Source organism: Alternaria atra, assembly GCF_907166805.1.
Source record: "Alternaria atra isolate CS162 genome assembly, contig: 25, whole genome shotgun sequence".
Classification (NCBI taxonomy): Eukaryota; Fungi; Ascomycota; class Dothideomycetes; order Pleosporales; family Pleosporaceae; genus Alternaria; species Alternaria atra.
The window spans coordinates 4,834,394-4,848,844 of NW_025091323.1; the positions used below are offsets into that span (position 1 = coordinate 4,834,394).

The window sequence follows — 14,451 nt, forward strand, 5'->3', positions numbered from 1 at the left end:
TTGGAGACTGAGAAGCCACCACATACCTTTCCACTCTGTACGATGGGAACAACAATTTCACTCCGACTCGCCCCATCACACGCAATATGTCCTGGGAACTTCTCCACATCTTCAACCAACTGTGTCTTTGCTTCTTTTGCCGCAGTCCCACATACACCGCGACCAAAGTTAATAACCTGACATGCTACTTGTCCCTGAAAAGGGCCCAGCAAAAGTTGTGACGAATTTGTAGGCGATGTAAAGTAGAAGCCCGCCCAATTGACCGCGGAGGACGGAGAGGGCAGAGAGTGATATGCGTGCCAGAGTAGTGATGCTGTGTTTGAGAAGTTGCTGTTTTATAGTAAATTAGAGATACCATAGGTAGGTAATTGGAGGTTAAGATGAGCGTACCAAACCTACGCAGTATTAGCACGATGATCTCATCCTCTCTTGCAGCAGGCATTACTTGCCCAATTTCTCTGCCCATCAAACAGTGCTCTCGCTTGTTCAAGCACCTGTGCATAAACTTCCTTCTTACTCATTCCATCGGCAAAACTGGATGAGTCGGCGTGCACCTAAAACCACTCCTAAATCAGCCACCATTCAAACTACGTTCTTTAGTCCATGCTAAGCGAGACTTCTCCCTACATACCATAGTCGTGGATGTTGTGCTTTTCTGTTTCGATTTTCGTAATTCTTTCGCAAGCTCTTTTTGCTTGTGTGTCAAGGAAACGGGGATGGTCGCTGGAGTGAACAATCGCCGAAGCTTGCCGGAAGTCACGAATCCACACAAAGATTAATTACCACCTTCTATACTCCACGACGATAATTTTGTTTTGTAAGCGAGCTGTTCTGAATGTTTGAATTGAGTACTAGTATTGAGTGGCTGTTACTGTCCCTGGGCCGCAAGGGGCTTAGGTTACCAAAAATTTCGATCGCGTCATCGCTGTCTAATCTTATCTAGGCGTGCGCAACTCAACACCAAATGTCGTTGTATCCATCGTGCACATTACAGTAACAGATATCGTTGGAGTAGAATAAATCAGAACCTTGCATTCGAAGGTATCAATCCATCAGACTAAGAACTAGATGTATTCGTTTCGGCTTTGCTGTAAGTTCTCGGCCAAAAAGAATCCCCACATCAGTTTGCTGTCCTCCACTTCGTCTGCAAAAACTTCACAGCTACCAGTAGAGCAATCCTCCACATCTGATACATGGAAGTTCTGTCAGTATCAGACGGAAAACTTCCAAGTATACCGTAAGCTTAAGCTGTGGCTCAACAACTATATAGATTTCTTCAACCACAATAATGCTTCATGGCAACTGGTCGGTTGGCGCAATGGTAGCGCGTGCGCCTCCTATGTTGTCTATACAACAGCGAGCGCAAGGTTGCGAGTTCGAGTCTCGTGCTGATCGAGATGGTTCAATCGAGTCTACTACTGTGTGTGGTAGACTTGAAGAAGTTTTTGTTGGGTTGGGGGCGAGATGCATTTTTTTTCTTGGTATATAAGCCCACACCAAGACGACAACGTCGATCTGGTGTGGAAATCATAACTCAGGAATACGAAGTACGTTACTTGATTCGGATTGACAGTATAAGAATACAGGTCGGTATCAATAGACAACTACAAGTACGTGGAGCATCCTTCCACCGCATACAAGGAAAACCCTAAACAAGTGTAGAAGAACCATCTACTACCCTGTAGGTTACAATAGTATATAATAGGAGAATGCAAAACATTTAGTGTTAAGTAGACTTCTAGCTTATATGTTTGTATAGATAATACCTATATTAGTACTATCGTAGGCTACAGGGTAGTATAAGACTTACGTGTAACTGTTCAATTTCTTCTGTGCATGGTTTGCTTCTGTCAACCTAAAAGGACACTTGTTGTATCTTCAGCAAAGGGTAGCAACCATGAAGATCTCACGACATAACGTTTCGCGCATGGTAAACTTGATTCGAAGAGAACATGCCATTGTTTTTGGACAATTAGAAGTAGTCATCAACTCATACACGTCATGAACATATCCGCAGCCAGATTACCGCGAAAAGGGACAAGACTAAGGTAAAGATGCAGCAACAGTGACTGGTAACGAAACAGTGGAAAGAGAAGAGACATTAGCACACCATGCGCCCCCCAGTAACTCCCAGAATGATGACCCAACACCATTATGCACACTTTAGTGATCCAAAACGCCCGCCCGCAGACGACATATGTAGCGCCAAGCCCGATGGCATGCTGTGCGACGAAGAATTGACTGAGACAAGAAACGAAGTGACGATGAAAGTCGAGTCCCAAGACGCCGTGCTAGAACTCCCGGAATGAAGATGGAAGATCAGAAACTCAAAATCCAGCGACGTTGCTCATGATTTTGGGCGGGAGATGGCATTGCCCAAGCTCCCGACACGGCCGCTGGTCTTCCGTACAGCAGACTTGCCGTCGGTGCTCCGGCGCGAAGGGCTCGATCGGATCTTGCCCATGTTGATGCTGCCACTGCCGCTCTTCTCCTTTGGTGTCTTTGGCCGGATGCCAGCCGGAGCAGTGTTCTCGAGGTCGCTCTCCTCACCAAAACCGAAAGAGGTATGTGTTACAGATGTCTGAACGACGGATGTGGTGCTGAAAGCGCGACGTTGTTTGTCCTTGAGGGTTGGTGAACGCTGAGGGGAGCGTGACGAGGTACGTCGCGCGATCTGGCGGAGATGGAATTCCTCGTCCGACTCGCCATCGAAGCGTGTGATGTCTGCCCTAACCTCTGTATGCGACTTGGTGAAGGGCTCGTTCTCGTCGATGCGCTGTGGTGACCGGCCGTTACCGTAAAGCTTGCTAGTCTTTCGCGGTTGCCCTGGTGTCGGCGCAGGCAGGTTGTCCTCTAATACTCCGATATGGCCTGAGTTGCTTCGCTCGTTCGACTCAATCTCACCGAGCGCAGCGCGCTTCGACGATCCGTTGGGAGGTGTAAAGGTTTGCCCGTTGCTAGCAAGGCGCTGCTTGTGCGGTGACTTGGTAGGCGTCGAGGGCATCATCTGCGCGTGCTTTGCCTTGATAGTGTCCTCAAACCACCATTCTCGGAAAGTGCCCTGGTTGAGGTGAAGCCAGTGCTGCTGGGGACCGACAACCATGCCCGGGCGCATGAAGCGCATGTATGCGATAATCTCGTTGGCGGTGAAGCCGTGCTTGTAGATCAAGTAGGCTCCGATCAAGCAGCCAGTGCGTCCCAGACCAGCTTTGCAGTGAACTGCAATGCCGCGCTTCTGCACTGTAATCATCTCATGTGCGAGGTTGACGAACTTGCGTACGAGTGACAGCGGTGGGCATGTTCCGTCGTCGAAGATCATGTTCAAGTGCTGGATGCCGAGCTTGGTGAAGTAGGAGGAGGAGTACAGCTCGGAGTTCAATCGTACAACGAGGCCAACGTTGCGCGCGCAAAAGTGCGAAAGTACATTCTTGAAGGGACCGGGGAGTCCAGATCGTTGAATCTCGGCGATGTTGGAAGGAAGCGTCGCGTACATGGGTGATGAAGCTGGGATCTCGTGTGTGGGTTGTTGCTGTGGGGAGGCGAAGGCCAGGAAGTTGGGAGTGACCCAGTTGAAGTCGCCCATGTCTACGCGCTCAAACTTCTCGTACCTAGGATTGTTAGCATGGTTCACCCAATACGATTCGCTGGACGTACTCCTCAAGGCTGAAGTCCTTCAGGCCACAGAGGCCCTCTTCTTTGGCCTTCCATACACCGTAGATGACATCCTGGATGTTCAGAACATAGTCGGCCTGGCTGTAACCGGCGTCGCGGAATGGCATGCAGGGCGGGTCCATCTGGGCAATGGGCGCCAGAGCCAGATGAGGTGGCCATGACTGGATGAGCACCATGTAGCATGCGAGAATGCAGGCAGCGTTTGCGCGACCTAGGCATGTTAATTTGTGCAATCGAGTCAAGGTGGTGGAGTGTTCTCACTCCTCGAGTCGGCGCTGCTCCAGAAGACGACAGCGCGGTCCTCGTTGGCTGGGTCTCCCAAAACCTCATGCAGCTGCACAGCGAATCGGTAGAGGTGACCAATGTGCAGTGGGCCAAAGTCGCCGTGGAAGGCGTTGTACAGGAGCGTCTTGTCGATACTAAAGTAGACGGGGGGATGCGCCTTGGGCCCTGCGGCAGTAGGACCTGCTTGGGCGCGCGATGACCGCTTGGAAGGCGACTGGCTCTGCTTGGGGTAGGGGAATGGCGTGTTGGCATCAGGCGCACTCGTGTACGATGCCAGGTAGAGTCGGTCTTGGATGTACTAGGAGATCTCGATCAGAACGGGTTCCGCAATTGCTTTGTTTTGGTGTTTGTTGTGATGCTCACCTCGATGACCTGGCCGTAGCTGGTCGTGGATGCGCGAGACATCCTGGCTACTCGATCGCGTGGTGAAGCCATGGAGAAGAAGGCGCGACCCTCAGGTGCGGATTACAGCTGGGCAAGGACGGGATGCGGGCTAGGGACGGAAGCAGCGATGTCGGCAGCGCAGCGCAGAGGAAGATGCGTCGTCGTTCTGGAGCTGGTGGCGGAAGTGCCGTCTGCGTCTGCTTGTCCTGCTGCGGTCGGGGTAAGGAATAACAGTAAAGATGTGTGACGGGCGGATGGTTGGAGGTTTAAGCACATCCTCCATGTTGTTGTTGTTTACAGGTGCACGGCCCCTCCCGCTAGTTCCACTCCGCGGTTTCGGCATGCCCGTCAACGCCATCATAACAACTCTAGACGGCTTGGCCCAAGCACCATAACAACACAACATCTGGTGAGGTCCTCCCTGTTGCTTACCGTGTGCATTGCCTATACGTGACCTGATACACATGTTCTCCTTTGCAACCATGTCCTATTCTCGCCAGCTACCACTCTGTCTGATTTCGTCTCTTAGGAAACCAGCAGCAGCGAGACTTGGACCTGCAGCTGTCGTCGTGTGTGCATGACCTCACAGGGTCCAGTATACGGGCTTCCAGAGGGCTGCCTGCATCTCGATTGCTGCAGCAATCGCGGACAATTTGCACCACCTGCACTAGAGCCCATCGGCATCACAATCGCCTTACCGCACACGGCCATCTAGCCGTTGTCATTTCTTTTGTGTTACTTTGACGCTCAACAGTCAGCAGTCATCGTACAAACTCCACAGAGTTGAAGCCTTGTTCTAGGAGATATCCTTGGCGACCCACAATTCTTGTGTGTTGCAGAGTAGGAGTGGGCCGCGGCCGTGCGTTTGTAAAGCCTCATCTAACATTCTAACGTTACCATGATTCGGAGAGGCAGGACAGAGGGATGGCTCAAAGAGCCCATCAACGTCTTACCTGCATGGGCCACATTTAATGGTGTCAAATTCAATGGTGTCAAAGTAGGCCCATTACCAGGCTACGAGAACAGAGGATCAACCATCATCGCTGACGAGAAGCTCCAAGGAGGCGTCGCTGAGCCTATGCTTGTCGTGCCAAATGAGTTGATCATCTCTCGCCAGAACATTGGACTCCTCGCAAAGTCAGATCACCATCTCCGGGAAGTCCTCGAAGCTCTTGGGGACTTCGGAAGGGTGTGACAGCCCCCTAGAATACATCCAGATATCCACGACACTAACGTAGTACAGACGACAAGAGGCGCCATACTCACATTTTTACTTCTCCAAGTTACCATTTGCTGTCCCGAGACAAACGAAGTCGGTGTTCCGAATCCTCTCACAGAATATATCAAGTTCCTTCCAGATGAGCTGCTTCCCACGTTCTGGACCGAGGAAGAACAGGAACTTTTAGTTGGAACTACGCTCAAACCTGCAGTCAGTGCGAAATTGAATGGTCTGCTTCGCGAGTTCGAGGATTTGCGAACTGCTACAGAGTCCATCAGCTGGTGTAAAAAGTACTGGTGGGATGAAGACAGTGGTATGTTGACTTTTGACGACTGGATGTGCGTCGATGCCATGTACCGCTCTAGGGCTCTGGAGTTCCCAGGTACTGGCGACTGCATGGTGCCCTGTGTCGACATGGCGAATCACGCATCGGGAGATGCAACAGCCGCCTTGTACGAAACTGATGGTGACGGAAATGGTCTGTTACTACTTCGCGAGGGCAAACATGTAGAACCTGGCGAGGAGGTCACGATCACGTAGGTCATCACAACGAACCACACGAAGCTCGCTCACCAGGATAGATACGGCGACGACAAAGGCGCATGTGAGAATATCTTTTCATATGGGTTTATCGAAGACGCAATGACCTCTGCGAAAGTCATGTTCCTCGACCTTGATATTCCAGACGACGACCCCCTCAGACCTGCAAAGATTTACGTTTCCAAGGTTGCACCAGGCTTTCGCATCTTTGAGAAAGACGGCACCATACATTGGGAAAGCGACTTCATATGGCTTGTTGTAGTCAATGAAGAAGACGGTCTGGACTTCAAGGTCAGACAAACAACGGATGGCAAGAGAGACATCCAGTCTTTTTGGAAGGAGCAGGCACTCGATACCGTCAAATTACGGGAACATCTTGAGCAAGACCCAGCATGGGATGTTTTTCGACTACGCGCCACGGTACTCCTGCAAAACCGCGTTGACGTACAGATCGACACGCTCAAGGAATCAAAGCGCGCTAGACGGGAGAGCACTATGCGGGACATGCCGTGGAGACTTGCGGAGCGACTCCGAAATCTGGAGTTAGATATGCTCGAGCGTACTGCGTCCACACTTGACAGCGAGGTAAGACCATTATCTCTTCATACCCCGCGCCCAAAGCTACATCATAGTATGTTTCACACACAATACCATCAGAAGCCATGTGTCACAGAATGCACTTGAACAATTGTTCGCCTAGTGTGTTGTCGCACCAAGGTCGGCACCATGCGCTTGATGAGCTAGATTGCTAGACCGCCAGACTACTGCACTGCTGTTCCTGCATCTTTTCCTTGGAACCACACTGACGGCATGTAGAAAGCCAAACTCCTAGACACAGAAGCTGTTATTCATTATCTTGGATTGGATGAGGGAGGAGAGGATGAAGAGGACGATTTCTCTTGAACGCAAAGACCCCACATCGATTAGACGAGGTCATATAGCGTCGTGGAACCTAGCCAATCTACTACCTCCCCACGTGCCCTGCATTCACGACGGAAGCAGCGCGTCTACGGTAGAAGATCAATAGAAGCATCGGCTCTCCGCCATTCATATTACGCCTCTTAATCATCTAACGTACATCTTCACCCACAGTTTGCGCCCAGACATATAGAAACGACGCCGCAAGTCAACATGCACATGATGCAGTTGGGATGACTCTCGTCATGCTCTATACGACCGATGTGGCTCAGACGGCTCACGCGGCCGCCCTCCCGAACAGCCACTGTTGGAGACATCTAACATTCACACGTTCAGCCTTATATACAGGGCCGCGTAGAACATCAATCACAGACACGCGAAAAGACTCCTGCTCGAGCTTAGGAGAATTGATGTGCAGAACGGGTTGGGTCTTGGCTGCGATAAGCGGCGTGCCGCGTTGTCCACATTCATCCGCCCCCAGTCGATATAACCAGCATTTAAGCCTGTCATGACAGAATGCAGGTTGGGTGTTCCGTGTCAACAAGGACATTGATCACCTCCTGTCTTCCAGAACGTGCCAGATAGAGTGCGCTCATGAGTAGCAGTCATACGGGTACCAAATATTGCGGTTGTTAGCGAATGGCTGCCTGCTAAGCCCCCTTGTAGACGATGCTCATCCGGTTAAGACAAGTGCAATATTTTGTCGCTACACAGGCCTAGAGCATGTTACAATTGACAGAGTAGTGGGTGGCTCAATCACAGCATTCGGGCCGACCTCCAAGGATGATCTGAGCGTGGGCGTTCACTGTCGCTGAAGCCACCACCCCGTAGAAAACTCTAGTCATCGTCGTGAGAGGCCGCTGAGGAGCGCCAAGAAAGCCCGTCTCAAATCTGATAAGCAGGTATGCTGATCGCAACGCGGCAAGCTGTAAGGTTTAGTGGCCAGTAGTGGACGAGAAAGTATCGGCGAAGATGTGCTGCTCGTGCTTTCCCTTGAGGGATGGCGCCTTCGCCCCGCAGCCGCCCACAAATTCCCCAGAGAAAGACTAAGCAAGGGTGGCAGGTGGCAGCTTACATCTGCCAGGCCGTCCCCGATTCTTCCCTCTACCCTTTCCACTCGTGCATCCTACGCATCCGCCCTGACTGTTATTACCCGATCATTGTACAGTTACATCGTTACACGCCTGGCGAAAGAAAAAATTCAAGACTTCATCAACGATACGCGGACGACACTCGAATATCGGAGCACTGGATGACAGAACGTGACACGACCTATCAGTGACCGCCCATTGGGCCTTGGACGAATACGACCACACCACCGACGACGCGCAACGAACGACGCCCAAAATGCCTGGAATACTACCCATGAAAGTGATCAAGGTCGGCTCAAGCTGCCAGAGCCGCATCGCACAAGCCTGTGATCGATGCCGCTCAAAGAAGATACGATGCGACGGCATTCGCCCCAGCTGCACGCAATGCACAAATGTCGGATTCGAGTGCAAGACGAGTGACAAGCTCAGCCGTCGTGCATTTCCCAGAGGATACACAGAGTCGTTGGAAGAGCGCGTACGCGTATTGGAGGCAGAGGTCCGCGATCTGAAGGAGTTACTGGACGAGAAAGACGAGAAAATTGACATGCTGTCACGTATGCACACACGCTCCCCTGCAGCATATTCAACTGCTAGACTACCTTCGATACATTCACCTGGATCCTCAGAGATTCGAGAGGAATCGCAAGACAAAGATGATACATTCAAGGTGCAGCAGGCACCGCTCCTACTTGACGACCTGAACAAAGATTCGTATTTCGTAGGCAGCTCGAGTGGACGGACACTTGTTGGTAAGACTTACCATTACCGAGATAGCATGCAGCGCATCTAATACTTCGCAGAGGCGTTTAAGCAAAAAGCACAGGAAACAGGTAGATTGTCTACCGACATTAACTCGAGCGCCTTCTTCGGCGCTGGATCCCGACCAACTGCTACTCATCCCAAGCGTATCGTTTCCTTCAAGGCTCCTCCACGTCTGGTCTCAGACCAGATGATTAACATCTTCTTCCAAGAATGGGCACCTCTGTTTCCGATTCTTCATCGCCCGACCTTCTTATCGCTCTACGAGCATTATGTGGCCAGTCCGGATACCATGAGCGACAAGAAATCTATTGCACAACTTAACATGGTTTTCGGAATTGCCGCGCTATCGAGCGATGTATGTATGCCCTGCGATACATATTCAGCGTGTACTGACTGTTCCAGCCACGTGACGGTCAAGATGTGGAGTCATTCGAGGCTCAGTGGCAAAGCGCTATTGATAGCTTCTTGATGGAGAATGACGTCGCAACGCTGCAATGTCTCGTCCTTGCCCAGATTTTCAGCCTGCTGAGGGCTGACTATTCTCGCGTGCTCAAGTACAAGGGTTTGGCCGTCGGCCTGTCGCAACGCCTTGGCTTGCATCAGTCGCAGAAGCGATTCGCGCTCGATGCACTGACGAGCGAAACGCGAAAAAAGCTGTTCTGGTCGCTGTACACGGTTGACTGGTATGCATCTTCCCGCCGAACTCTGCCGTTGCTTTATTGACCGTTTCTAGTCTCTCCGCTGCACACCTCGGACTCCCGAAGCTGATCCGAGAGGAAGATGTACATTGCGAGTATCCGGTAGATGCCGACGACGAATACGTCACAGAGAAGGGGTTCCTGCCGACCCTGCCCGGCGAGTACACTAAGCTCTCCAGCGCACTGGCTCTCTTCCGCCTGTCGCGCATCTTATCCAAGGTGCTGACGGAGCTCTACCCCGGATCTGCATCACATGACATCTCCTTCCGCACCATTGCGTCGCTCTCCGACGAGCTGGAGGACTGGCAGAGCAACCTTGCACCTCATCTCAAGCTGACGTTTGCGCAAGACAAGCCAAGCACCAACGTCACCAGCAGCAGATCCCCTGTTCTGGTATGTAACTATTGATTTCATGTGCATTTCTATCATGCTGACAAGACCAGTCTCTCGCCTACCACCACATTAGGGCGTTGGTATATCGCCCAGCCGTCGTCGCCAATCTTGGCGACAAGGGCTCGTCAGCCGTGGTAGCCGTTGGCGATGCCTGCAAGCACATCGTGCAGATTGTCGAACTTCTTGACGAGCGCAAGCTGAGCTTCTCCTTCTGCCTCAACCGTAATGAAGTGCTCGTGCAAGCTGGCTTCGGCCTGCTCTTCCAGACTTTGACACTTGCTCGCGAGGGCAAGTTGATCAAGGATAGCAATCGCCTCGTATGCTCCGTCATGGACATGCTTGAGCGTGGAAATGCTGCTGGCTATGCCGAGTTCCGTCGTGTGGGCTGCGGCATTGTCGCTGTTCCTCGTGTGGAGCAAATGCCAGCCCCACCACTGTCACGACACAACTCAGAGGGCAGCATGGGGGCGCCTCTGGATACCTTCCGCGCTACCCAGAAGTCCCTCAAAGCCCTCGCAGCTCGCTTTTCACCAAGCACCATGAAGGCCGCCCGACAAGATCAAGAACCCCGTCGCGCAACCCTGCCTACTCTCTCACCCAATGTCGGGGTACATGCCAACGCGTCATTGACAAGTCTATCATCCATTCGATCAGAGCCTCCTATTGCTCGTTCGGAACCCACACTGAGCCCACTGTCACATCGTGCGTCCTTCTCGATGCCGAACAAGCGTCGCCCAAGCCAGCCAACTTCTCAACAACAACAGCAGCAGCAGCAACAGGAGCAGCAGCGCAATATTGACTATCTGTCATTTGCCACTGATCCACTTGCCAGCTACGTTCTGCAAAACAACCAAGGTATCAAGACCGAGGTCTCATCATCCGACTGGGAGCGCCTCCTTTCCTCGCTTGACAATGGCCAGACAAACATCTATGACACAATCTACGGCGGGACACCAGCAGACGCTCTCGTCGAAGTTGCCCCTCAATCAGCCAGTACCGATAGCAACGTCACTTGGTCACCAAACGTCTGGAACTGGGACAGCTACAGCTCAGAGGCACCACCTCCTCAGAGCGTCCTCAGTTTCAGTGATGAGAGCTTGACAAGTGGAGAAGAGTTCAGCACCGGTGCATGTGACTATGGCTCCACGCCCGGCAGCGATAGACTGTACCCTGGTATCATGATCCCCGGCGACTACGATAGCACAGCGAATCTTACGGGCATGGATCCTACCTATTGCGGGTTGTAAATTGGTACCTCGATGAAATAACGATGACACGAGGGGTGTACATATGAAGAATAGGTGTCTGGCGTATAAGGTATTACCTACGGTGACGCAGTTGGGCTGTTTTTGAGATACCACGCTTCTTGCAAGAGCGAAAAGAGACAACGATAGGATGGGGAACTAGCTGTTCTCTTTTGTGAATATTCGCATATAGTTTTGTTAATTCCAACACTTTGCTTTGCTACATCCATCACCATCTTCTCAGCCCTCAACGCCTCCCACCGGCAACTTCTGTTTTACCATATCCCTCAGCCTACCTACATCGGATGAAAGGAAGTAACTTTCCACATTTCAGCCACACACCCCCCGCATCCCAGCTAGCGCACTAGTACGGCAATAAAGGACCCACATGGTTCACACGTGGAGATTATGCGGGGTGGCCCTTCTTCCTTGGGAGTGGGGACTTTCAAGGGTTTTGCGATCGAGCCATCGGTGTACAATATCATGGGGAGCTGCAAATAGACGGTGTGGCGTAGCGCTAGAGATGTATCAAAGATAGAGCTGAGTATAATGAGACATGCGTAACACGTAATCAAGCGCTCATCGGGCCATAGCCGTCGTAATACGGTGCGGTTTAGCAGAATGAGAACAAATGACGATTCTGTGAGACACCACAATGGGAAGCGTCATGATCGTCGATTGCTTGCCTGGGTGCTTCCTGATTGAAGCTTTCGCGTAATGCTTACACGTCATACATCGCCATCTCATTCCCATGATGCAAATTGGTATTGGAGGTTAACGCTAATCGAGCTGTTGCACCCAATCATAAACTCTGAACAGCACTTTTCTTTCCATCCCTTTCGCAGATCCGCAAGCTTAACGTCAGAGTGTTCCTGTAGTCTGCCATGGACAGGGTGCATACGTTAGAATGCGGGGTGATCGAACTAGGTCACACCATGCCATCGTAAGCGCAAGGACAGGCATACCAATCATCGCTACAAACGTGGCTATGGCGTATGACGGCAGTTGAGGGGTGTTGTTGAAAGGTCGGGAGGATTCGGACAGGTAGTGCAAACGTCCTGTTGTAAGAAGATTCAAGCAGGGTGCAAGCATCTTGGTGTTTACTGAGCTGTCGGTACCCAGTCTATTCCGCTCATCCTTCAACGTTCCTTTGCAGCGATGTATGAGGATATGTCCGTAGAAAACTCGCCTAGACGAGACACTGCTACCACACAACTCCGATATCGCATCCTAGCGCAGAAACTCGGCGTTCAGATAGTCGACAAAGACCTCCTTTATCCGTGCTTTGGAAAAGCTATGTTGACGGTTCAGGGTGATGAACTGGCGACGAATGCGTTGGAGTTGTGGTAGCGTCATGGGCATCGCAGGGAGCTCGATAGGCTTCTCGACATCGGCAACGGCTATCTCTCCACCTCCTTCGCCAGGGTGATCCTTCTGGTATACCATTATCTGAGTGAGGATATCGGACGTGGTCTTGTCGAGCTCGTAGAGGTAGTTCTGCTCTGTCGCTGGTTTCTACTACGCGTCAGACGGCATTCCTTGATACATCTAGGGTACGTACCAGCACTGTCGCAAGGTTCGGCTTGACAGTCTTCATCTTGCCGTCGCTGCCTACCATGGCATCCCATATCTGATCACACGGCGGCTTCTCGTCTTCTTCGACCACGATGAACAACGGGCTGTCCCATCGCGTCATGCCATTGGGCTCTTCGTACCGGAAGATGAGGTTCTCAAAGTCTTCCTCCTCATAGCCACCGTCACTATCTTTGTCCGCTAGGAGCTTCTTGTTGTTTTCGCGACATCGTTCAGCCGGCGTCCCTATGTGCAGCTCTAGGACTGTCAGTTGTGTGCCTCTCCCACGAACATGGTGTACTGACAACGCAGCTTGGCGTCTGGAGAGCCTTGGCTTCGCAGTACAATTGGTACCGGAAGCCCTTGATGTAGTTTAAGCCATCGGCGATAACGATGTTATCGCGCGACAGGACTCTTTTGACGGCAGAATATTCCTCCGCGCGTGCATCCTTCTCGGCTTTGGCGGTATGATAGACGGAGCGCGACACACCCAGCGTCTGATCGTTGATGAGATGGACCTTGAGACGAGAAGTGCGCGCATCAGGGGGCGAGTTGGCGATCTTGGACTCGAAGTATTCCTTTAGCTGGGCGGCTCTGGTAGTCTTGCCCGCGGAAGGGAAACCTTGGGTGGGTTAGCGGAAAATGGCGGGGGGCATGGAGGGGAAGGTGGAACCTGAGATTAAAATGAGCTGCCCATGTCAGTAGGCGAATCTGGGGAAGGTTCATCGAGGACTTACGGGCATGTTGCGAGTAGGGCGAGCAACTCTTTGCCTGCAAGTGGTAATCCGCGTAAAACTAAAGAAAACTGGCGTCTCGATGCGATGGCAAGCGTCGGCAGATCAGATTGGTCTGTGACGAAATTCACAAGCTAACAATCCCGAGCCGCGGTCCAAGTAGTACCGATGCATTATGCCCTTCCCTATCTTGCAGGTCATTCCTCTTTCCTTTTGCCTGTATCCTGCTTTTACTCCCCTTCTTCCGACTTCAGCCTTTATTACACAACGTCTAGACAAGCACGCGGTAACTGTTCTAGGTGCGCGCTGAAGATCGTCAATACAGGGTAATATCGAGCTACCACGAGACTACTATTTACTTTATTCATTCCCTCGCCTCACCCGCCGTTGTAACCTCCATACACCTCTACTCCCAGCGGCTCGCCTTTCGACGACTATATACCACTTATTCGCTGAACGTATACCAATAACTCGCCAACATGTCCAACTACTCGCAACAACAATACGGCGCGTCTAGTCGACCAGCCTTCTCTGCACTCCAGTCCTCCAGCACATCTACCGCCAGCTACACCAGCACGTCCGCTTCTAGCCTCGCCTCACGATCTTCGACTCAGTCTGCACCGCCTGTCTCACCGTCAACGAGTCCCCAGAACCACCAGTACTTTGGCTCCCTGAACCAGCAGTCGCATCAAGCCCAGCAACAGCCTCGCCTCCAAGCACAACGACACCCCAGCTTCGAGTACCAACCGAACAGGTCAGGAGCCGGCCAGACTGCAGCTGAGACTACAAACTACCTCAATCAGGCCGCGCTGCTTGCTGAGGCTGCGAAACGGGCACAGATGGCTTGTGTTATGCGAGATCTTGACGGCATGGAACTATAACTTCACTACAAGTTGGCTACGAGTTCCTCACATTCCAATGAATGTTTCCATGATATTG

General features: G+C 51.8%; 5 protein-coding genes across 5 annotated transcripts; 3 read left to right on the plus strand and 2 right to left on the minus strand.

Moving 5' to 3' along the window:
- Positions 1-2,347: 2,347 nt before the first annotated feature.
- Positions 2,348-4,362, minus strand: ALTATR162_LOCUS6678 (uncharacterized protein; the record flags this gene model as incomplete). Its single annotated transcript, XM_043314300.1, has 4 exons — positions 2,348-3,608; positions 3,655-3,883; positions 3,934-4,255; positions 4,321-4,362. 4 exons carry the CDS (start codon positions 4,360-4,362, stop codon positions 2,348-2,350), a joined length of 1,854 nt encoding a protein of 617 aa, XP_043170235.1.
- Positions 4,363-5,239: 877 nt separating this feature from the next.
- ALTATR162_LOCUS6679 (uncharacterized protein) lies at positions 5,240-7,003 on the plus strand (the record flags this gene model as incomplete). The annotated part of the gene is made up of 4 exons (XM_043314301.1): positions 5,240-5,530; positions 5,585-6,096; positions 6,142-6,685; positions 6,917-7,003. The coding sequence occupies 4 exons, from the start codon at positions 5,240-5,242 to the stop codon at positions 7,001-7,003; spliced, it is 1,434 nt and encodes a 477-aa protein (XP_043170236.1).
- Positions 7,004-8,365: 1,362 nt separating this feature from the next.
- On the plus strand, positions 8,366-11,209 carry ALTATR162_LOCUS6680 (uncharacterized protein; the record flags this gene model as incomplete). Its single annotated transcript, XM_043314302.1, has 5 exons — positions 8,366-8,858; positions 8,910-9,226; positions 9,274-9,554; positions 9,605-9,962; positions 10,013-11,209. The coding sequence occupies 5 exons, from the start codon at positions 8,366-8,368 to the stop codon at positions 11,207-11,209; spliced, it is 2,646 nt and encodes an 881-aa protein (XP_043170237.1).
- A 1,227-nt stretch (positions 11,210-12,436) lies between these two features.
- ALTATR162_LOCUS6681 (uncharacterized protein) lies at positions 12,437-13,521 on the minus strand (the record flags this gene model as incomplete). Its single annotated transcript, XM_043314303.1, has 5 exons — positions 12,437-12,721; positions 12,768-13,034; positions 13,084-13,400; positions 13,452-13,467; positions 13,516-13,521. 5 exons carry the CDS (start codon positions 13,519-13,521, stop codon positions 12,437-12,439), a joined length of 891 nt encoding a protein of 296 aa, XP_043170238.1.
- Positions 13,522-13,991: 470 nt separating this feature from the next.
- Positions 13,992-14,393, plus strand: ALTATR162_LOCUS6682 (uncharacterized protein; the record flags this gene model as incomplete). Its single annotated transcript, XM_043314304.1, has 1 exon — positions 13,992-14,393. The coding sequence occupies one exon, from the start codon at positions 13,992-13,994 to the stop codon at positions 14,391-14,393; it is 402 nt and encodes a 133-aa protein (XP_043170239.1).
- Between the last annotated feature and the right edge of the window lie 58 nt (positions 14,394-14,451).